This window comes from Pristis pectinata, chromosome 37 (assembly GCF_009764475.1).
Source record: "Pristis pectinata isolate sPriPec2 chromosome 37, sPriPec2.1.pri, whole genome shotgun sequence".
In the NCBI taxonomy this organism is placed as follows: Eukaryota; Metazoa; Chordata; class Chondrichthyes; order Rhinopristiformes; family Pristidae; genus Pristis; species Pristis pectinata.
The window spans coordinates 12,694,484-12,718,712 of NC_067440.1; the positions used below are offsets into that span (position 1 = coordinate 12,694,484).

At 53.1% G+C, this 24,229-nt stretch overlaps 1 protein-coding gene across 3 annotated transcripts; it reads left to right on the forward strand.

Annotated features, from left to right (window-relative positions):
* The first annotated feature begins 1,177 nt into the window (after window positions 1-1,177).
* On the forward strand, window positions 1,178-22,309 carry LOC127586556 (CTD nuclear envelope phosphatase 1). Of its 3 annotated transcripts, XR_007958703.1 has the most exons (9): window positions 1,178-1,567; window positions 6,807-6,873; window positions 7,053-7,171; window positions 7,677-7,748; window positions 9,375-9,491; window positions 10,716-10,827; window positions 17,891-18,518; window positions 20,454-20,538; window positions 21,026-21,066. XR_007958703.1 is itself a non-coding variant. In XM_052044601.1 (8 exons), exons 1-8 carry the CDS (start codon window positions 1,466-1,468, stop codon window positions 21,407-21,409), a joined length of 1,107 nt encoding a protein of 368 aa, XP_051900561.1. In that variant the 5' UTR covers window positions 1,180-1,465; the 3' UTR covers window positions 21,410-22,309. The 3 variants fall into 3 exon arrangements, 2 of the variants coding, with proteins under 2 accessions (XP_051900561.1, XP_051900563.1); XM_052044601.1 differs by lacking the exon at window positions 17,891-18,518 and having other exon boundaries at window positions 1,180-1,567; window positions 20,454-20,587; window positions 21,026-22,309; XM_052044603.1 differs by lacking the exon at window positions 17,891-18,518 and having other exon boundaries at window positions 1,187-1,567; window positions 21,026-22,309.
* The last annotated feature ends 1,920 nt before the right edge of the window (window positions 22,310-24,229 follow it).

Sequence of the window (24,229 nt, forward strand, 5' to 3'; positions counted from 1 at the left end):
ACCGATGGCGGGGAGGGTTGTGCCAGTGATGGAGCTGGCTGTGTCCACAACCCTCTGCAGCCTCTTGCGATCCTGTGCATTGGCAGTGATGCAACCAGTCATGATGTTCTCCACCGTACATCTGTAGGAATCTGTAAGATTCTTTGCAGCTCTTTATTCTGCATTCTGTTTTCATTTTACTACCTCGATGTACTTGTGTATCTTCTCCATGGATTGTCACCTTGTCGTGGTGGAGAAGCTTGTGTGGTCCTGAGATCCCGAGAGCGATGCCGTCTGGAGCTATGCTCCTGGTAGGGTCACCCATGGCGGTAAGGTCGATGGTGAAGCCCCTGATAAAGAACAATCTAACCAAGACCTCAGCGGTGGAATAGGCGGACAAAGTTACTTCAAACTCAAAGGCTCTGAAGGCGGATGAAGGCTGCAACAAATCCATCAGCTCCAATCGTCGTGGTTTCCATGCCGTTGGAATCAGTTGGTTGAATTGAGAAGTATCGTGTACTTTTTGTCGTGCAACATCAAGTACACGTTAAGCAAACATGCACAGGCGTCTTCGCTCTGTGGGCTACTTCTGCCAAGATTGGACTTGTACGCCACCTAAGAGCCCATAAGTAGATCAACGGAAGGAAGCCCTCGTGGGATAGCCATGACGATGGGCTTGTGTGTGGAACCATCTGTCTGGATGGCACCTCAACCAAAGTTTTTCACGGCCAATGACCAATTATCCTGCGCCCCAGATCTCTGCCCCTCCCTGAACCTGCCCCGGTCTGATGGGCAGATCCAGAGGGGCGGGGCAATGTGCGCAAAGGCTCACGGGAGGTGCCCCAGTGAGGGCGTCCCGCCGAGGCTGACAGGAGGTGCCCCAGGGAGGGTGTCCCACCGAGGCTGACGGGAGGTGTCCCAGGGAGGGGGGGGGGGGTCCCGCCGAGGCTGACAGGAGGTGTCCCAGGGAGGGTGTCCCACCGAGGCTGATGGGAGGTGTCCCAGGGAGGGGGGGGGGGGGGGTCCCGCCGAGGCTGACGGGAGGTGTCCCAGGGAGGGAGGGGGGGGGGTCCCACCGAGGCTGATGGGAGGTGTCCCAGGGAGGGGGGGGGGGGTCCCGCCGAGGCTGACGGGAGGTGTCCCAGGGAGGGAGGGAGGGAGGGGGGGTCCCACCGAGGCTGACGGGAGGTGTCCCATGGAGGGCGTCCCGCCGAGGCTGACGGGAGGTGTCCCAGGGAGGGTGTCCCGCCGAGGCTGACGGGAGGTGTCCCAGGGAGGGCGTCCCGTGGACGTCAGCCGGAGGTGACGCACGGCGCCGTTTCCGCTCAGTGATGGCGGCTCTCAGGCAGGCCCCGGCGTCGGTTCGGCCTCACTGAGGCGGGTCCCGGTCCCGGAGCCGCTCCCGTCCCGTCCCCGGCCGCGGGGGAACGGCGCCCGCACTCCGGACAAGCTGGAGAGGGCGGGCAGGCTGCGGCCGGCGGCGACCATGATGAAGAACCAGTGTCTGCTGGGGCTGAAAACCTTCGTGGCGTTCGCGGCCAAAGTCTGGAGCTTCATCGTCTACATCCTGCGGCGGCAGATCCGTACCGTGAGTCCGGGGGGCCGTACCGCGGGTCTGGGGCTCCGTACCGCGGGGGAGGGCTCCGTACCGCGGGTCCGGGGGGCCGTACCGCGGGGGAGGGCTCCGTACCGCGGGTCCGGGGGGTCTGTACCGCGGGGGAGGGCTCCTTACCGTGAGTCTGGGGAGCCGTACCGCGGGGGAGGGCTCCGTACCGCGAGTCCGGGGGTTCGTACGGCGGGGGAGGGGTAGGTAACCTGAGTTTGGGGGCGAGGGATACGTACTGAGAGTCCAGGGATTGGGGGTCAGTACTGGGTGGTGGGGGTGAGGGGGGGGAGATACGTACTGTGAGTTGGGGGGACTGTACTGTGGGGAGAGATATATGTACTGTGAGTCTGTACTGGGGTGAGGGGGGGTGGAGATACGTACACTGAGTCCGGGGGCGAGGAATATCTACTGTGAGTCCAGGGATTGGGGGTCAGTATTGGGTGGCGGGGCTGAGGGGGAGAGATATGTACCGTGAGTCTGGGGATCGGGTGTCTGTACTGGGGTGAAGGGGGGGAGATACGTACCCTGAATCGAGGGTGACAGGTATCCGTAGCGTGAGTCCACCCGGCAGAGGTAGGAAGCTGGTCTGAGCATCAAACCTCCCCCAGATCCCCAGTGTGACCTCCCCCGCCCCCCCCCCCCCATGCCCTGAGGACCTGGTATCCATCATAAACCAGCCCATGGAACTGCTGTACCCATGGCAACAACTCCCCATCCCCTCAACTCCCACCTCGAACCTCCTGGATACTGACGTTCCCACTCTACCTGAGCCTGGAATCTCATCCAGGTCCCATCTCACACCCTCTTATCACCCCTGCCCACCCTCTCCCCAAAGACTCTTGCTCACCCCTCTAGGCTCCCATCACCCCACCAACCCAGACTGACCTCATTGCCCAAAGACCCCCATTAACTTCTTCCTGATCACTCTCATTGGAACTCTGTTACCCCCCTCCCCCCAGCAGACTGCCGCTGAATCACCCCTCCCCACAGACAAGCATCATTTTACTGATGCCGTGGCCAGGAGAGCTCACCAGTGCTTCTACTTCCTCAGGAGACTAAAGAAATTTGGCATGTCCCCTTTGACCCTGGCCAATTTTTATCGATACACGATAGAAAGCATCCTATCCTGATGCATCACGGCAACTGCTCTGCCCGGGACCTCAAGATACTGCAGAGAGTTGTGGACACAGCCCAGCACATCACAGAAACCAACCTCCCCTCTATGGACTCTGTCTACACTTCTCACTGCCTCGGTAAAGCAGCTGGCATATTTAAGATCCACCCACCCTGGACATTCTCAGTTCTCCTCTCCCCTATTGAGCAGAAGATACAAAATCCTGAAAGCACATACCACCAGGCTCAAGGGCAGTTTCTATCCCACTGTTATAAGACTATTGAATGGGCCCCTAGTAGGATAAGATGGACTCTTGACCTCATTATGACCTTGCACCTTACGTCTGCCTGCACTGCACTTTCTCTGTAATACCAGTGTGTGATGGTGTGGCGCCGGGGTCTGGTCCTGGTGTGTGACGGTATGACACCGGGGTCTGGTCCCAGAGCGGGATGGCGCGGGACAGCGTGGTCCCGGGGTCCGGTCCCAGTGTGGGACGGCGTGGTCCCGGGGTCCGGTCTGGTCCTGGCGCAGGACAGTGTGGTCCGACCCTGAGGTTCTGATTTGAGGCAGCCGGATGTGGGGCTGACAGGATTGTGTCAGAACCGCTCTGCCTGTCCGTAGGCAGCGGGCACGCAGTGATGTTGGAAGGAGTTGTGTTGGGAAACAAGTTTCTGAGTTGGTTTGAGGTTTGTTTGGGCTGAGACCCGCAGTTCCTCGAGCTGCACGTCCGATGCATTGAATGGTCGATGTGGTTCCCCTCGGACACACTGCGGGAGCGAACTGTGTTCCAGGAGGATCATCTTCCTTACCCCAACAGTAGCTTTCAGGGCTGCCTCCTGCCCTGGAGCTCAGAGACCTTTGGTTTCAAGGACTGGATTGCTGGCATCCACTCAGATTTACCCTGGCATATAGGAGTGTCACATCCTCCCCTGGCTGAGACAGACCGTTGTGGCTTCTAACCTCACTTCAGCATAAACATCTCGACTGACACTAGTGCCGTACCCCGCACTGTCACCCTTCGGACGAAAGGGGAACCACCTCAAAGTGTGGAAGAAATTTGTAACTGTATGTCAATGGCAGTGATCCATTTTGGTTGAGAGTAAGGGTTGAGAGATCTTTGTTGCTGCAGGATACGTGAAAGGCAGGAGCAGACCTGGGTCAGTCAGGATCTTGTGCTCAGGGACTCGGGCTTGAGGGCAAGCATCGTTTCTTCCTGACTGTATCATGTACTTGAGACCCTGTCGTCTTTCTCTGGTGGATATAGAAGATCCCAAGACATTTATTTTATGCTGGGGCTAAAATTTCCCTTGTAATCATCGCTGCACTCATGGCAGGTGCCACGGGTGTGAGGGGCGCTGTGTGGGGTGGGGAGTGAATCGGTGTCCCCTGCTCGCTGTCGCCACCTGTAGGCATATCTGGGAGCACAGAGAAGGTCACTGCGTTGTTGAAGCCACCACCTGTTGTGCATCAGCACAGTCTGGTCTGGCAGGAGAAATGGACGCCAGGAACTTTGGGATCCATCCCAGTGAGCATTCACTGAGAAGCTTGGAACATAATCAAGAACCCCTCCCACCCTGGTCATTCTCTCCTCTCCCCTCTCCTGTTGGGCAGAAGATAAAGAAGCCTGAGACCTTGTACCACCAGGCTCAAGGACAGCTTCCATCCCGTTGCAATCAGAACGGACCTCTCATATGCTTGATCTCCCAGTCGACCTCGTCGTGGCCCTTGCACCTTATTGTCTGCCTACACTGCCCTTTCTCTGCAACAGTAACACTACACTCTGCATTCTGTTTTCCTTCTTACTACCTCGACGTACTTGTGTATGGAATGACCTGGCACACAAACAAAAGCTTTTCTCTTTATCTCGGTACACCAAGTCTTTGCACAGCAAGATTCCAGAACTTGGCGGTTCAGCTTTTAGTTGAAAGTATAAAAGATGAGAGTTCTGGCAAGGCAGTGCCCCGTCTGTGTTCCTCGGGAGCACGGGCTTGTGTGGTGGCGGGAACTCAAACCGGCAGTGGTCTGTCCCCTGACACCGCGGGCCATCGGTGGCTGTGACGTCCTGTTTCTGCGGACTTCACTTTCAGCACGGCGTCATGAAGTGAGCTCGGGGGATGTGTGGCTGGCATTCCTTCTCCAGGTATCACGGGGACATTGCAAGGCATGGACATACCTCTTCTTGTGGTCACTGAGAACATTGGGGGACATAGCAGCCAGCGTGCACTGCAAGGTCCCGCAGACAGCAGCCTGATAGTGAGCAGATTGTGGGGTCTGGGGTCAACCACTGGCCCTGGGACCTGAGGAGAACTTGTCTGCTCTTTGAAATTGTACTTGGGATCTTCCACATGCGCCGGGGAGTGAGAACGGGCTTCCATCTGGTGTCTGGTTCCAACGTGAGCTGGCTTCAGGGACAAGACTGCCGTGGCCAGTTTCTGTCTCCCGTGTACTTGTGACAACTCCATTCCCCCCAGAGTGGAGGAGGTCAGCACGGGATGTGACTGAGGGAGATCTGAATGGTGAGGGTTAGACTGCAGGGACCTTCCCCTGTGTCAGAGGTAGATAAAACTACAGAATGCAGATTTAGGGGGAGGGGGAGGAGATGCAGAGGGGACCTTAGGGCGTCCTTTATCACCCAGAATGTGTTGGGTACCTGGAACGCTCTGCCTGAGAGAGAGGTGGGAGCAGAGTCACTGACAGATGAATCACCCAGGTGTAGAATGCTACGGGCTAAGTGGGATTAACGTGGCTGGGTCAGCATAGATGTGATAGACCGAATGGCCTGTCTGCATGCTGCATGACTGTGAGGACGGTGCCTCCAGCAGAACTTTGGCCTCTGGCTTTCACCTATGTGTGTTGCTCCCTCTGTATTGCGTTATCCTCCCTGCGCTGCTGCTCCGACTGTGTGGTGTTCCCTCTGCGCTGCTTCACAGCTGTGCATGGCTCCCTCAATAACGCCCGTCCGCCGCCACAGGTCCAAGCAGGGCATAGACGGGGCGGGCAGTGAGAAACTTTCCCCCACGAGCAGAGGGGTCCGAGACCAGAGGGTGTGGGTCTAAGGTCAGGGGTAGGAGGTGGAGGGGATCTCAGAAGGAATTTCTTCAGCTCGTGGATGGTTGGAATCCGGAGTGCATTGCCTGAGGGGGTGGGGGGAGGTAGAGCCGGTCACATTTCAGAAAGATCTGGTGAGTGTCTGAATCACCAAGGCACAGAAGGCTAGGGTGCAGGTAAACGGGCTAGAACAGATGGTCGGCATGGGCGTGATGGGCTGAAGGGCCTGCTACCATGCCCTGACTCTATGCAGTGTTCTCAGTACTTCCCCTCGACTATACAATGCTCCCTCCCGCGGCGCGGCGCTCCTTCAGATTTACACGGGAGTAGCAGTGGAGATGTTGTGTGACGCACTGTTGGAGGGTCCAGAGGTCTGAGGGCTGCTCTGTGGGGGTACTGCTGAGGTAGCTCTGTGCTACTGGAGGAGCTGTGCTGGGGAACACTGCACTGTCAGAAGCCCTGTCTGTTGGAGGAGATGTTAAACATCTGCCCTCTGAGGTAGGTGCAGGGGAGGAGCAGGGGCAAATGTTTACCCTTCGACATCATTATGTTTTTAACATCTGATTCCTCGAGTCCTGGTCAGAGATCGTTCCTGCCACCAATCCCTGTCCTCTGACCCCTGGGTCAGAGATCGTTCCTGCCCCTGATCCCTGTCCTCTGACCCCTGGGTCAGAGATCATTCCTGCCCCCGATCCCTGACCTCTGACCACTGGGTCAGAGAAGTTCTTATTCTCTGTCCAGCTTGACAAACCCTGCCCATGTATGCACAGCAAGATCCTACAAACAGGAAGATGATAACAACCGGATAATTGGTTATTGGTTCCAGGAGGGGGTTACTGGACTGTCTGACGTTCATGCTGCTTTTGCCTATTAAACTGAGTGTGGTGTGAAGTGGTAGTATTAGTCAGCACCCGCTCCATTTAACTAGTTCCCTCTGTAGACCAGGAGGTGACCGGGTACCTGGGCAGCATTCCCACTCTCCTCAGTGGGATACCTGTGACTCAGCTGTGAGAAGGCCTGGGTGAAGAGACTCTAACTCAACCCTCTGATTTCCTGCAGATTATTCAGTATCAGACCGTTCGATATGATATTCTACCTCTCTCGCCCATCTCAAGGAACAGACTCGGTGAGTACCTGCACGTCCTGCCGTCTGGCTGCTTGTTCCCAGGACCCCACCGCCACTGTCACCCTGTGGCCGTCTCTCCCCATCACCCTTCCCTCGTGCTCCACCCTCCCTCTGCCCCTCCTGAGATGGGTTCTCGACCCTTGACCTATAACCTGTCGACAACCCCCTTTCTGCTGCAGGTGAAGTGAAGGGGAAAGTGCTGGTGCTGGACCTGGACGAAACGTTAATTCACTCACACCACGACGGGGTGCTGAGGCCGACAGTCCGGCCAGGGACGCCGCCCGACTTTATATTAAAGGTAACCGTCCCCCTCCCCGCTGTCACTGCCTGGCTGCATGTGGGTGTGGTGTTAGATCTGGGGATGGTGTTGTCCAGAAGTCGAGAATGAGGTGCAAATCTTACGGTTACAGCCGTTTTATTAGATGTTCATCGTAGTACAGGGTCAGCCTGCACCAGCAAGCAAGGCAAGTAAAGGAGTAACAAAGGAACTTGACCACATGCTCTCCCTTTATACTGCAGACCGGTTGGATAAGGAACCTGTGAACAGGTACTTCAGTTTTACAGACAAAGAAACTACGGAAGTATAGAACCAAATATGCTACAAGTTACTAAAAGTTTACAGACAAACAGGTGATTATACTGACATGTAAGCAAGCGTAAAGAAAGCTAAAACAAGGAAAACAGCAGTCTGGACCCTGGTCCAGCAGTGGGGAGGAGCAGCAGAGCAGGTGGTGGCGGGGGGGGAGCCGAGCTTGGGGCCGTCGAACGCTCTGCGCTCACCGCCTTTCCTTGTCTGCCCGCAGGTTGTGATCGACAAACACCCAGTCCGGTTCTTTGTCCATAAACGACCGCACGTCGACTTCTTCCTGGAGGTGGTGAGTGTCGGGGGGGTGGGGGGGAGGAGTGGGGACACAGAGACGCCCAGCAGCGGTGGGGAATCACAGAGTTGTCCAGCATGGAAACAGGCCCTTCGGCCCATCCTGTCCATGCCAACCATCGTGCTGATCTACACCCCCACTTGCTTGCTTAATTCCCTGTCCCTCTGCCTTGCTGGTTCTCTGGAGCGGCGGAGGCTGAGGGGAGAGGTTATGAGAAGTATAGATAGAGCAGAGGGTCTTTTTTTCCCAGGGTAGAAATGTCAAGTACCAGAGGGCATGTTGAAGGGGAGATGGGGGAAAGTTTGAAGGAGGTGTGCGGGGCAAGTCTCTCTTTTACACAGGGAGCTGTGGGTGCCTGGAAGGGGCTGCCAGCGGAGGTGGTGGGAGCAGATACGATAGTGGTGTATAAGAGGCATTTAGACACATGAACAGGCAGGGAATGGAGAGATTGGATTATATGCAGGCACATGGGATTAGTTTAATTTAGCATCATGGCCGGAACAGACACGATGGGCTGAAGGGCCTGTGCTGTTCTGTGCGCCTGTGAAGTTGTCTCTTAAATGTTGTTACCGTTCCTTCCCCACCACCTCCTGTGACAGCTCATTCCAGATACCAGCCACTCTCAGTGTGTGAAACGTTTACCCCTCACATCCCCTTTGAACCTTCTCCCTCTCACCTTAAACCTCTGCCCTCTAGTGCTTGACACCCCTACCATGGGAAACAGACACTGGCTGTCTCACACCCCACGTGTGAGGGGAGAGAACTCCTCATTGAGGGTGGGGGAAGAGGATGTCAGGGTGTGGCATCTGTGGGGTGAGCTGGCATCTTCCAGCCAGAGTTACAGTGGGTGCTACAACCAATCTGCTGGAGGAACTCAGCGGGTTGAGCAGCATCTGGTGGTGGGGGGGTTGGAATTGTCGACATTTCGAGTGGAAGCCCTGCACCAGGACTGTGGGCTTCTCCACTGGTGAGGTGATGGAGGGGGACAGATCCAGTCCCAGTGGGCAGTCTGTGGCACGATGCACGGATGTGAAGTGAGCTGGTGATTTCTCGTACTCTGAGGCAGCTGCAGACACCGGACAACGTATCTCCCTTAGACACGGAGAGGTTGGACCCTTAGAGTTGCTATTCTCGGGAAACAACGGAGGTGTAGTGGGCTGCAGCAACAGTCTTGGGAGGGGGAGGTGGGAAGGTACCGTAGGTAGGTGGGCAAGCTGTGTCCTCTTGGCTCCATCACAGGCACAACCCTCCCCACCATCGAGGACATCTTCAAGAGGTGGTGCCTCAAGAGGGCGGCATCCATCACTGAGGACCCTCACCACCCGGGACATGCCCTCTTCTCGTTACTACCATCGGGGAGGAGGTACAGGAGCCTAAGACCCACACTCCACGATCCAGATTCTTCCCCTCCGCCATCAGATTTCTGAATGGTCCATGAACCCACGAACACTACCTTGTTATTTTTTCTTACTCAAATTTACTATAAATTACAAAATAAATATAGTGTCTTTGCACCCTACTGCTGCTGCAAGACAATAAGTTTCATGTCGTCATCTAAATCAGGGATAATGAACATGATTCTCTCTCTCTCCTTCCTGACGTCCTTCCTGCTCCTGTTTTTAGGTGAGTCAGTGGTACGAGTTGGTCGTCTTCACAGCCAGCATGGAGATATACGGCTCTGCTGTTGCTGACAAGTTGGACAATAACAGAGGCATCCTAAAGCGAAGGTATTACAGACAGGTAAGGGATACAGCACCGCGTGTTGTTGGGGGAGGGCGAGGGACGGTTGTGTTCCCTGCGTGCCGCTGGGGTGTGAACTGACCCTGGCGCTCGGATGCAGCCGGTATCTTGATTGAGTTCGATCCCGAGGACCTGATACTGGGCTCACTACAGAAAGGCGCCCCGCACAGTGAAGGTGCCCCTCTGTGAATGATCTTGCATTGGTCGATCCTGTGCGGACAAGGGATAATCCGGGTCCAAGTCCGTGTCGGCACATTCAAGGGTCATACTCCCTCTCAATGTCCGAAACCGTGAACTGGAGCCCTGCTTCAGCGACCCAGAGACTGGCTGATGCTCCTTGTGCAGTACCGAGGGAGCTCAACCCTGTCACGGGTGCTGTCTTCAGGCTGGAGCCAGGAAGATCCCAGTAGCCCCACTGGGAGGCGGCCAGGCAAATATTTATCCCCACGTCGACGTTGCTAAATCTTGCTGTGGGATCTTGCTGAGCACAGTGAACCTTGGGCCGGGGCTGCGGCGGAGAAATGCAGGTCTTTATTCCCTCGGCCGTGTCGAGTTAGCTGATCGGCCCAGCAACTAACTGGGAGCTCGGCTCAGTCAGTGGTGAGAGCGCAGGGTCCTCCCGCCCACTGGGTTAATGAACGAGGAGCCTCTGGCATCTGGGAGTGGGAGGCTGTGCTGGTCCTGGGAACGCCGGCGACTGCCCTTCAGAGGAATGAAGGAAAGAGCCTTGTGTTTGAGAGCATTTAATGTGACCCCTGGACGTTACCAGAAAATGACGAACTTTTGAAAAGTTATGTCAATACCAGCACAGGAAGATCCCATAACAGCAGCAAGGAGATGTGTTTGTTGTGCTGTTGCTGAGGCATAAATACTGACTCTGGGCTACTGGAGGGAGCTCCCCCAGCTTTGAAATAATGGGGGTGGGACACTTAACCTGCCCGTCTGAAGCACGCCGCCTCAGGCAGTGTTGCACTCCCTCAGTGCTGCACTGGCCACATCAGCCCAGTGGTGGACCGTCTGAACTCGACCTTCGACTTGGAGGCGAGGTAGTGGAGACAGAGTCTTCACTAACCTGTTGTTGGGGAGCTCGATGCAGTACGTGTATTGGTCACAGTTAACGGGTTGTTGTAGGTTGATGTCCAAGTATCTGAACAGTTTCTTCCCCCCCGCCCCCCCCCCCCCACTCCACGCCTTGCCCTCCCACATCCACCCTGTTTGTGACAGCACTGTACACTGGAGCTGGGCAGCTACATTAAAGATCTCTCAGTGGTGCACAGTGACCTTTCCAGCATCGTCATATTAGACAACTCACCTGGAGCCTACAGAAGCCATCCAGGTAAGAGACGCAAGGCCTAGCGATGTTTTACCTGCTGCTCGGTTGCATGTAAGAATTCTTTATTAGTCACATGTACATCGAAACACAGTGAAATGCATTTGCGTAGAGTGTTCTGGGGGCAGCCCGCAAGTGTCGCCACGCTTCCGGCGCCAACATAGCACGCCCACAACTTCCTAACCTGTACGTCTTTGGAATGTGGGAGGAAACCAGAGCACGCAGAGGAAACCCACGCAGACACGGGGAGAACGTACAAACTCCTTACAGACGGTGGTGGGAATTGAACCCTGGTCACTGGCGCTGTAATAGCGTTACACTAACCACTACGTGCATTATGTCCGCCTCAGCAGGTTTTGCCCTTTACTGAGGCTTGAATCCATTCTGCAGGCCAGTAGCCCTGGAACCAGCACTGAGGGAGTGCCGCAGTGTCAGAGCTGCTGTTATCCTGCAGGCATTCAACCCAAGGTCCTGTCTGAAATGGCAGATGGGAAGTTAATCATAGAAAATAGAAGTAGGACAGGCTATTTGGCCCTTCAAACCAGTTCTGCCATTCGATACAATCATCCAACTTCAGTGTTAGGGTTGGGGAGCTGAGGCAGAGACCAAGGAGTTGGTGACTTGGAGTGAGAGTGGGAGAATTGAAAAGAAAGTCTTCTTGCTTGTGAGTTTCACTTGCAGGAACTTAAGGGGCAAGTCTGCTAGTTGTTGGTTAATAGGTGACGGCTGATTATCTAATTATCAGCAGCCAATAAAAACAAGTTAGGGTCAAGTGGCGTGGCCATTTTGGAGCAGCCATTTTGAGAGGGGCTGCTGTTGAGTCAGAGTGCTGCTGGCTGGCTAAGTGTGGGCTTTGGTGAACACTGGGCTTCAGCGAGGAGGGCGAGCAACACTGAGGTGAGGTGAGGGGAGGTTCTTATTCTTTTTTTTTTCTGTCTCTTTATTTTCCCTCAAAGCTTTTCAGTCCTGGCAGGTGAGCTCAGACCCCGGTCATGCTCCTCCTGCGCAATGTGGGAACTCAGGGAGGCTGCCGGTGTCCCTGATGACCATGTGTGCAGGAAGTGTGTCCAGCTGCAGCTCCTGACAGACCGCATGACGGCACTGGAGCTGCGCATGGATTCACTTTGGAGCATCCGCGATGCTGAGAGTGTTGTGGACAGCACATTTAGTGAGTTGGCCACACCGCAGTTTAAAGGCCTATGGAAAGATAGGGAATCGGTGACCAACGGGCAGAGCAGTAGCGGGGAGGTAGTGCAGGAGTCCCCTTCGGTCATCTCCCTCCAGAACAGATACACCACTTTGGATACTGTTGGGGGAGATGGCTCATCAGCAGAAGGCAGCAGTAGCCAGGATCACAGCACCGTGAGTGGCTCCGCTGCACAGGAGGGTAGGAAGAAGTGACAGGGCTATAGTCGTCGGGGATTCCATGGTAAGGGGAATAGACAGGAGCTTCTGTGGCTGCAAACGGGACTCCTGGTTGGTGTTTTGCCTCCCGGGTGCAAGGGTCAGGGATGTCTCAGAGCGGCTGCAGGGCATTCTGCATGGAGAGGGTGAACAGCCAGTTGTCGTGGTGCTTGTAGGTACCAACGATAAAGGAAAAAAAGCAGGATGAGGTCCTACAAGCCAAATTTAGGGAGCTTGGAGATAGATTTAAAAAGCAGGACCTCAAAGGTAATGATCTCAGGATTACTCCCTGTGCCACGTGCTGGTCAGAGTAGGAACAGCAGCACAGTTCGGATGAACATGTGGCTTGAGCAGTGGTGCAGGAGGGAGGGTTTCAGATTCCTGGGGCATTGGAACCAGTTATGGGGGAGGTGGGATCAGTACAATCGGGAGGGTCTACACCTGGGCAGGACTGGGATCAATGTCCTAGGAAAATTGTTTGCTAGTGCTTGTTGGGGAGGGTTTAAACTAATACGGCAGGGGGATGGGAATCCATGCAGAAAGACAGAGGGAAGCAGAGACCAGGGCAAAAGTTAGAAAAGAGAAACGTAAGAGTGGAGAACGGGAAAGTCAAACGCAAAGGACACAAAGGTTACTGGATTCTAAAAGGACAATGAGTGAATGGGTACTTTACCTGAATGCCCGTAGTATTCGAAACAAGGTCGGTGAACTTGTGGCACAAATCAGTACAAAGGGGTAGGATTTAGTGGCCATTACAGAAACGTGGTTACAGGGTGGAGATGAGTGGGAATTAAATATCCAAGGGTATCAGGTAATACGGAAGGGTAGGCAGGAAGGTTAGGGAGGTGGGGTAGCGCTCTTAATTAAGAATGAGATCAGGGCGATAGTGAGAGACGATATAAGATCGAGCAGAATGTTGAGTCCATCTGGGTAGAGATTAGGAACGGTAAAGGGAAAAAATCACTAGTGGGTGTATAGGCCACGAATAATAACATTACAGTGGTACAGGCAATGAACCAAGAAATATCTGATGCATGGAAGAATGGAACGGCTCTTGTTGTGGGGGTCCTGAACTTCCGCATTGGGCGAATCAAGTTAGTCGAGGCAGTCTTGAGGAGGACTTTGTAGAATGCATCCACGATAGCTTTCTTGAACAGCATGTTAGTGAACGTACAAGGGAAAATGCTCTTGGATCTGGTCCTGTGCAATGACACAGGTAAAATTAATGATCTTATAGTTTAGGGATCCTGGATAGAAGTGGTTCCACCAGGCAGACACAGCGTGGATTCAGGAAGAGCAAGTCCTATTTGACAAACTTACTGGAGTTCTTTGAGGATATAATGAGCGCAGTGGATAGAGGGGAACAGGTGGGTTTTGTATACTTAGGTTTCCAAAAGGAATTCGATAAGGTGCCGCATAAAAAACTTATCCATAAGATAAGGATGCATGGAGTTGGGGGTAATGTATCAGCATGGACAGAGGATTGGTTACCAATAGAAGGCAGAGAGTTGGGATAAATGGGTGTTTCTCTGGTTGGCAATCAGTGGCGAGCGGGGTGCCGCAGGGGTCGGTGCTGGGCCCACAACTGTTCACAAAATACATTAACGATTTGGAAGAGGGGACCGAGTGCAGCGTATCTCAGTTTGCTGATGACACTAAATTGAGTGGAAAAGCAAACTGTGCTGAAGCTGCGGAGAGTCTGCAGAGAGATATAGATAGGTTAAGTGAGTGGGCAAGGGTCTGGCAGATGGAGTACAATGTTGGTAAATGCGAGGTCGTCCACTTTGGAAGGAAAAATAGAAGATCAGATTATTATTTAAATGGGGAAAGATTGCAGCATGCTGTTGTGCAGAGGGACTTGGGAGTGCTTGTGCATGAATCGCAAAAGGTTGGTTTGCAGCTGCAACAGGTTATCAAGAAAGCAAATGGAACGTTGGCCTTCATTGCTGGAGGGATTGAATTTAAGAGCAGGGAGGTTATGCAGGGTACTGGTGAGGCCGCACCTGGAGTACTGCGTGCAGTTCTGGTCTCCTTACTTGAGGAAAGATATACTGGCTTTGGAGGCGGTGCAGAGGAGGTTCACCAGGTTGATTCCGGAGATGAAGGGGTTAGCCAATGAGGAGAGATTGAGTCGCCTGGGACTATACTTGGTGGAATTCAGAAGAATGAGAGGAGATCTTGTAGAAACATGTATCCCTTTAATAATTTTATATAGGATAGAAGCAGAAAAGTTGTTTCCACTGGTAGGTGAGACTAGAACGAGGGGACGTAGCCTCAAGATTCGGGGGAGTAGATTTAGGATGAAGATGAGGAGGAACTGCTTTTCCCAGCGAGTAGTGAATCTGTGGAATTCTCAGCCCAGGGAAGCAGTAGAGACTACCTCATTAAATGTATTTAAGACACAGTTGGATAGATTTTTGCATGGCAGGGGAATTGAGGGTTATGGGGAAAAGGCAGGTAGGTGGATCCGAGTCCACGGCCAGATCAGCCACGATCTCGTTGAATGGTGGAACAGGCTTGATGGGCCAGATGGCCGACTCCTGCTCCCATTTCAGAAAACAGGACCGGATTTTCATAGCTTCCTCCCACATCCCAACGTGTGGGTCGGGAGGTAAATTAGCCGCAGTACGTTGTTCCTGGTTTGTAGGTGAGTGCTAGAATCTGAGAAAGTGTGGAGGATAAAATACAGGATTGCTGTGGGGTTAATGTAACTGGGTGCCATAGAGTTGTACGGCACAGGATCAGGCCCTTCAGCCCTCTTCCTCCGTGCTGACCGGGATGCCTGTCTACACTAATCCCATCAGGCTGTTATCCCTCTGCTCCTTTCCTGTGCAAATGGTGTAGTTGCATCTGTCTCTGGCAGCTTGTTCCGTGTACCACCACCCACTGTGTGGGGAAAGCTTACCTCTCCAATTTCCTTTAACTTTCTCCCTTAAAGCTGTTCCCTCCCACTGTTTTAGACCCACCCACTGACTATCCAGCGTATCTACTCCCCTCATAATTTTATAACGTATTAAGATGACCCCTCAGTCTCCCAGAATAAACTCGGCCTATCCAAACTTTCCTTGAAAAGCCCTCCATTCCAGGCAGCATCCTGGTGACTCTTTCACACGCTAACCACATCCTTCCTGCGGTGTGGCAACCAGAGCCACGTGCAATACTGCAAGTGCGGACTGGCCAATGTTTTGTACAACTGCAGCAGGATGTCCCAACTCGTACACTCAATGCCTCAGCTTATGAAGGCGAGCGTGCCGAATGCCACCTTCACTATCCCGTCCACCTGTTTTGCCTTTTTGGTGGAGCTGGGGACTTGCACCTCAAGGTCCTTCTGTACCTCAGCGCTCCTGAGGTCACCGCACATACGTCCTGTTAGTGGTACCTCGCACCTGTCTGGATTAGCTTCCATTGCCTCCGCTCCCCCAACTTTCCAGCTGGTCTATGTCCCCCTGTATCCTTTCAGAACCTACGATATCTACAGCTCCATCAATTTTTTTGTGTCGTCAACAAAATTGCTGGTCAGTGCACCACATCCTCATCCAAGTCATTTACATGTGTGACAAACAGCAACGCTCCCAGCACTGTCCTTGAGTTACCCCACTGGTTACAGACTTGCAGTCCCCTTTGCCCCTCACCAGTTTTTATCGATGCACCATAGAAAGCATTCTATCTGGGTGCATCACGGCTTGGGACGACAACTGCTCTGTCTGAGACCGCAAGAAAGTGCAGAGAGTTGTGGAGACAGCTCAGCACATTGCGGAAACCAGCCTCTCCTCCATGAACTCTATACTTCTCGCTGCCTCGGTAAACCAGCCAATGTAATCAAAGACCCCACCCACCCCGGACATTGTCTCTTCTCCCCCCTCCCATCGGGAAGAAGATACAAAAGCCTGAAAGCACGTACCACCAGGCTCAAGGACAGCTTCTGTCTCGCTGTTGTAAGACTCTTGAATGATCCCCTAGTACGATAAGATGGACTCTTGACCTCACAATCTGCCTCATTATGACCTTGCACCTTATTGTCTGCCTGCACTGCACTTTCTCTGTAACTGTAACACTTTATTCTGCATTCTGTTATTGGTTTCCCTTGTAATACCTCAATGCACTGTTGTAATGAAATGACAAGTTTTTCACTGTACCTCGGTACATGTGAAAATAATAAACCAATTGATCAGTTAGAAAAACCGCCACCCTCTGTCTCCTCTCATCAAGCCAATTTTGGATCCAGTTTGCCAACACACCTTGGATCCCACATACCTTAACCGTCTGGACCAGCCTGCTGTGCAGGACTTTGCGAACCTCGCTAAGGTCCACATCAACCACATCTACTGTGCTGCCTTCATCAGTTACCTCTTCAAAGAAATGGTTTATGGTTGGCACAGACTTGAGGGGCCGAAGGGCCTGCTTCCACACTGTGTGTCTCTGTGACCCCATGACAGGTTAGAATGATCCTGGACGCAATCAGAATCAGGTTTACCGCTGACAGATATTATGAAGTTTGTTGTTTTGTGGCAGCAGTACAGTGTAAGACGTAAAACTTACTATGTTACAAACATAAATAGTGCAAAAGTGGAAGAACGAGGTAGTGTTCATGGACCGTTCAGAAATCTGATGGCGGAGGGGAAGAAGCTGTTCCTGAATCATTGAGTGTGGGTCTTCGGGCTCCCGTACTTCCTCCCCGATGGTAGTAACGAGAAGAGGGCGTGTCCCAGGCGGTGAGGATACTTAGTGATGGATGTCGCCTTCTTGAGGCACCACCTCTTGAAGATGTCCTCCACAGTGGGGAGGGTCGTGCCCGCGATGGAGCTGGCTGAGCCTGCAACCCTCTGCAGCCTCTTGCGACCCTGCGCATTGGAGCCTCTGTACTAGGCGGTGATGCAACCAGTCAGAATGCTCTCCGCTGTAGAGCATTCTGCAGAAACTTGCAGGAGTCCTTGGTGACAAAAAGGGTGGAGAAGTGGGAGTACCTTCCCCCTCGAGCAACCGCATTCGATTGTGGGATCTGGCAAAATGCCACCATTTCCCCCAGCACCGACTTCACTTAGTAGAGCACAGTATAACTTTACTGATATGCTCAACTGCTCTGTGAATACACCGGTCAGTGTCTTCCTCTCAACAGTGACTCATGTAAGTAAATCGCATCCCTTGTGTTTGGTCTTGGCTCTTCTGGAGAGCGCAGTGGGCTTGTTGTTCTGGTGGCTCTCCAGTGAGCTTGCACCCCTGCTGGCCGAAGCCTGTGAAGGTCCTCGCCCCCTTCCCGTGCAAACCACCTTCCACGCCAAAGGAACCCAGAGAGGCTGAGCAAGTGTAGCTGGTGCCCTGCTGTATCCAACCACGTGAAAGACCACCCTCCAGGAGGACCTTGCGAAGGATTAGGTATAGAATGGGTCTGACTTAACTGAGTCGAGTTGCCCACAAAATATTCAAAGACAATGTAAGAAAGAAATTGTGTTTGTCCATTCCTCTCGACATTGCACAGGGCTTCACAGACTGAAGCACCTACTCAGCTGCACACTGCAAGCTCCCATAAACAGGTCTGAGAGACTGATGGCTAATTCAGCCACACAGCACAGATACAGGCCCTTTGGCCCACAGAGTCTGCACCTACCATCAGACACCTATTTACACTAATCCTACTTTCTCCTGACATTCCCAACAACTCCCTCAGATTCGACCACACTAGGGGGCCAATCAACATACCAACCCCGCACGTCGATAGGATGTGGAGGAAACCGGAGCCCCTGGAGAGGGGAAACCCACGTGGTCAGAGGGAGAGTGTGCAAACTCCACACAGACAGCGCCGGAGGTCGGGATCGAACCAGGGTCTCTGGAGCTCTGAGGCAGCGACTCGACCAGCTGCACCTCTTTTTTTGATGCTGATTCCAGGATAAATTGACACCAGGGAGACGCTCCCTGCTGCTCTTTAGAATCGTGTCTGTGGGACATTTACAGGGGAGGGTGGAGGGGAATAAGGTTTAACACAATGGCCTAATTTCAAGGGGTGTTTTTTTTTGTTGCAATTGGACCAACTAAAAGCCTGTGCTGTGTCTGGGATTACAAAAACAGCGCCTGAAACCTTTCGCTGTATGCAAGTAAAGTTAGATCAATTTTCTCAAACGTGGATAGAGTCAATGGGGAATGAGAGAAAGACCAGTTTCTCCTGCACCTTTCTCCATCCAGATTGTTCCAAAGCCTCTCAGCCAGTGGAAGAACTTCTGTTTGTTACTGTCACGTTATTGTCATGTGCACGTGCGGTGAGGTACAGCTACAGTGAAAATCTTGCAGCACCATCACAGGTACAGACAACACAGAACATAAATTGTACGTAAATTATACAAGACAGTGAGGGGAAAAAAAGACGTGTAAAACAGGACGTCAGTGCAAACACAGAGACAGGTCCACGGCAGTGCAGGACGTGGTCCATAGTGTTCTGTTGCTGAGGCAGTGATCAGGGTTGTGCCGCTCGGTTCAAGAACCGAATGGTTGAAGGGAAGTAGCTGTTCCTGAACCTGGTGGTGTGGGACTTCAGGCTCCTGTACCTCCTGCCCGATGGGACCTGCGAGAAGACGGTGTGGCCCTCTAAAATAGTGACAGATAATTTATGCATAGCAAGATCCCACAGACAGCAACAAATCTACTTTAGTGACGTTGATTGAGGGATCACTTTTGACTCCACAGGATCCCGGAAGAACTTTACTTCCAATGGTGGGCAGGGGATCTTTCACACCCATGAGATGGGGCTCAGGATGAGCTTCACACGCAAAAGGATGCATCTGTGTTGGGTCAGCAGGCGGTCAGTTTGCACCCTCCTGCTGTGTGGGACTCCCTCAGCTCTGCTCCTCCCCCAGTGCCGCACTCCCTCAGTGTGGCCCCTCCAACGATGGGGTTCTCCCACTCTGCTGCCTCCCCTGGTGTGACACCCCCCACCCATGTCCCTTCCAACAGTCCAGTGCTCTTGCACTGCTGATGAAGAGGCTTTGACCTGAAATGCTCTGTTTCTCTCTCCACAGATGCTGCCTGACCTGCTGAATTTTTACGGAATTTTCTATTTTTATTTCGGATCTCCAGCGACTGTGGGTTTTTCTCTTTCACTGCTGCCTTCTCCAGCTGCGTCCCTCCCCTTCAATAATGTGGTGTTAGCTGCTGCTTCTGACAGAGTGTGACCGCTCCACATTCCTCCTGATAATGCAAAAGGGGATTAAACTTTAATCTTTTTAGCAAAATCTTGGAAAGCAGAAACCAATTTATACTCCAGGTCTCCTTCCCGGGAGCATTTGATGGGACAGTGCTGTGTTCTGTATCTAATCATTGTTGTCCCCTGCCCGGGAGTGTGTGACGGGACGGTGCGGAGGGAGCTTCACCCTGTGTCTGACCCCGGGAGTGTGTGATGGGACGGTGCGGAGGGAGCTTCATTCTATGTCTGATGCCGGGAGTGTGTGATGGGACGGTGTAGAGGGAGCTTCACCCTGTGTCTGACCCCGGGAGTGTGTGATGGGACGGTGTAGAGGGAGGTTCACCCTGTGTCTGACCCTGGGAGTGTGTGATGGGACGGTGTAGAGGGAGCCTCACCCTGTGTCTGACCCCGGGAGTGTGTGACGGGACGGCGTGGAGGGCGCTTCATTCTGTGCCTGACCCTGGGAGTGTGTGATGGGACGGTGTAGAGGGAGGTTCACCCTGTGTCTGACCCTGGGAGTGTGTGATGGGACGGTGTAGAGGGAGCTTCATTCTGTGTCTGACCCCAGGAGTGTGTGATGGGATGGTGTAGAGGGCGCTTCATTCTGTGCCTGACCCTGGGAGTGTGTGATGGGACGGTTTAGAGGGAGCCTCACCCTGTGTCTGACCCCGGGAGTGTGTGACGGGACTGTGTGGAGGGAGGTTCACCCTGTGTCTGACCCCGGGAGTGTGTGATGGGACGGCGTAGAGGGCGCTTCATTCTGTGCCTGACCCTGGGAGTGTGTGATGGGACGGTGTAGAGGGAGCTTTACCCATAATGTACATTTCTCAATACCTGCTAACATCCCCAGGCTTCTGAGGCATCAGGGGAATGTTGAATTTGGCAAGGACCCCATTTGTGCCCAAACTACCCCATGAGGGGAGGGTGCTGCAGGGTAACCTGGAGAACACAGGAGGAGCTGAAGTTGCCGTGAGGAGGGTGGTCATGGGGAAGGTCGTTGTCAGTCTGCTAACTCCCCTCGGATTCAGATCTGATTTCTCTTCCTGTTGCTTTGCAGATAATGCAATACCCATTAAATCATGGTTCAGCGATCCCAGCGACACGGCACTGCTGAACCTTCTACCAATGCTTGATGCATTACGGTACGTGGAGGGGCATCGTGAGGAGGCTAATCGAATTTCAGCTCCTGGGGTGGGTACAGAGGCCAAGTGACCACCCCCTCCGCCCCCCCCCCCCCCCCCCGTCCCATTTCTACATTGCTTTTCACAACCTCGGGATGTTCCCCCACAAAGGCCAATGGTCAGGTGTGCACTGGTGGGTGGGGTGGGGCCAAACCTCGATTGGCAGTGGTGTGTCTTCCGACCAGGTAGGGGCAGTGCTGTCACTTGACAGCCACGACCCTCCACAATACAGTGGGCCATGACGAGGTTGACTGCAAGATCAAGAGTCCGTCTTTATGTGTGACTTGAATTTTTAAGTCTCTCTCTTCTGGGCTCCCCGTGTCTGGGGAAGCAGCCACTGGATCCATGGTGGTGATTAACGCCTCGCTGGTTGTTGGGAAGGGGTGTGGGGAGCTGATCCTCGACGATTCCGGTGAAGATCATGAGTTTTGTTTTCTCTCTCTTCCAGGTTTACAGCAGATGTCCGATCAGTGCTAAGTCGGAACTTACATCAGCACCGGTTATGGTGACCCTCAACTCCTGCCCCCTCAACCATGGGACGACCTATGCCTTATCGTCATTGGCACCCCAATATCCGGCCTCTCCGACCCTCTCCCCCCCTTGCCCTCTCTCCTCCTGTTTGCCCCCTCACGTGACGCAGTTTACTACCCATCTCTGTCCTACTTCCGATGTCCCTTGCCCTCCATCCCTCCTCCCCCCACGCCATGTCTCGGGCACGGGCACCTGTCTGGTGAACTGGCCTCTCCGTGCCCCCTGGAGATCGGTCGCCATGCACACACGTTACACACGCACTCACACACGCACTGTGCCGGACGTAGCCACGTGCCTGTGATGTCCATGTGCCGACACACTCCGTACAGACGACAATGATGCAGAGGGACAGTATTGTACAGCGTTTGTGGGGAAAGGTTTGATCCCCCTCACGCAGATTATGAAGCTCATATTTTTTCTCCCCACTTTCCCTATTTTTAAAAAAAATGTTCTTGTATTAGAAAAGTCGAACTCTTTCTCCCCCCTCTACACCACCCCCCCCACCCCTCTGTTTGTTTCTCTTCTTCCCCCACTGCTCTTTCCCTGAACTTACACTGACGTTGGATGGTGTAAGAAAAACCGGACAGCTCCACTATCACCCAGATACATACAGCCCGAGAATCTCTCTCGCTCTCTCTCCCCACCCACCTTTATGCTGTATGTAGTACCCTGTAAACAACACCACCAGATGAAAACCATGCGATTATCTCAACGCGGGCAAGTCTCTCGTGCCAGCACCGGCTTGGTTTTGTTGATGGGACCGAAGAGAATCTGGGAATGTCGGAGATCATTTGGGGAATCGCCCACAGAGCTCGTTGCCACGTCAACTTGTCCAGAAGGAGCACCTTGCAGATTGCAACGTAATGCACCCTCTCAGCACTTCCCGGCCACTCCAATCTCCTTGTCTGAACTGTCCCGTCCTCCCAGGGCTGAGAGCCCCGTCTATCCTCGAATCCCGGACTGCTGGGACTTTGGTTGTGAAGCATCCAACATGTGTGATAAAATCCGCAGTGGGGGCAGCTGCTTCCCGGACTTGATCTGTTGAAAACTCTCTCAATGGAACAACTGGTTGGAAATGGGCTCCGACGGGAGCCATACTCTGTGTTAAACCATATGTTACCCTGACTACCTCCTTCCTACGTGGGTGCAGAATAAATTAACATGGTTTTTTCCATTTAACAATAAAACATTTTTATTTAAAGTTTTTACTGTTATTTCACATTTCGGTTTATTCTGATAAATCATTGGTTTATGAAGAGTTGTATAAATAAGAACATTTGTCCAGAATCACTTAGATTCCTGTTAACAGTAGGTCTTTTTTGTTTCTGTTCTGTTAGTGAATTCCCTTTGAAGTGAAGTTTCCATCTGTCAGTACGCTGGCTGTTAAAATCATCCGTAAAACGATGCTAACTGATGCAAAGCAACAGGCAATCTGCTGGAGGAACCCAGCGGGTCGAGCAGCATCTGTGGGGGGGCAGGAATTGTCCTGATGCAGGGTTTCACCCCAAAATATCAGCAGTTCCTCCCTCCCCCCCCCCCCCCCCCCCCCCCCCACAGATGCTGCTCGACCCGCTGATTCCTCCAGCAGCTCGGTTTTTGCTGGAGACGATTCCAGCGTCTGCCGTCTCTTCTGTCTCCTGTGTGATGCTAAGACTGAAACTTCGCGTTACTGGCCCACTGGTCCTCCCCTACCCCATCTTGTTACTGACCCCTGGTCCCCCCCCCACACACACTTGTTAATGACCACTGGTCCCTCACCCCCTCCCCTGTCACTGACCCTTGGTCCGTCTCCCCATCCCCTCTCATGTCACTGACTCCTGGCCCCTACCAATGCCCCTGTCCCTTATTCCCCAACCCCCTGGCAGTTCTTGTTACAGAGTCATAGAGTTATACAGCATGGAAACAGGCCCTTCGGCCCAACTCATCCATGCTGACCAAGGTGCCCTGCATTTGGCCCATATCTCTCAACCTTTCCTACCCCTGTACTCTTGTCTTTTAAATGTTGTAATTGTGCCTGTCATCCGTGCCCCTCGTTGTTTTATAAACCTCTGTCGGGTCACACTCTGCTGCCTTTGCTCCAGAGAACACAGTCCCAGCCTATCCAGTCTCTCCTTGTAACCTGAGCCCTGCTGTCATAGAGCTGTACAGGCCCTTTGGTCAACTGGTCAACGCCGACCAAGCTGCCCCTCTGAGTCAGTCCCATTTGTCTGTGTTTGGCCCGTATCCCTCTAAACCTTTCCTATCCACATACCTGTCCGTGTCCTTTCAATGTTGTTAATGAACCTGCCTCAACCACTTCCTCTGGCAGCTCGTTCCACATATGGACCACCCTCTGGGTGAAGAGGTTGCCCCTCAGGTCCCTTCTAAAACTCTGCCCTCTCACCTTAAACCTGTGCCTCTAGTTTTTGATTCTCTTTTTCTGGGAAGGACTGTGCGCGTTCACCCTGTCTATGCCCCTCATGATTTTGTACACCTCTATAACATCACCCCTTCATTGTCCAACACTCCAAGGAATAAAGTCCGAGCCTCCCCAACCTCTCCCTACACATTTGCCTAAATCTCTGCACTCTTTCCAGCTTAATGACTGCTTTCCCATAACAGATTAACCAAAACTGTGCACAATACAAGGGTGCAGCCTCGCCAAGAGGATTGTGTACAGCCCCAGCAACATCCTTAGTCACATTAGAGCACAGAACATTGCAGCACAGTACAGGCCCTTCAGCCCATGATGTTGTGCCGACATTTTATCCTGCTCTAAGATCTACCTAACCCTTCCCTCCCAAATAGCCCTCCATTTTTCTATCATTCATGTGTCTATCTAAGAGTCTCTTATATGTCCCTAATGTATCTGCCCCACAGCCTCTGCCGGCAGTGTGTTCCACACACCCACCACTCTCTGTGTAAAAAAAATCTTACCCCTGACCTCCCCCTTACACTTTCCTCCAATCACCTTAAACTTATGCCCCCTCGTGTTAGCCATTGTGTCCCTGGGAAAAAGTCTCTGACTGTCCACTCGATCTATGTCTCTTATCATCTTGTACACCTCTATCAAGTCACCACTCATCCTCCTCCTCTCCAAAGAGAAAAAGCCCCAGCTCGCTCAACCTATCTTCCTGTAGCA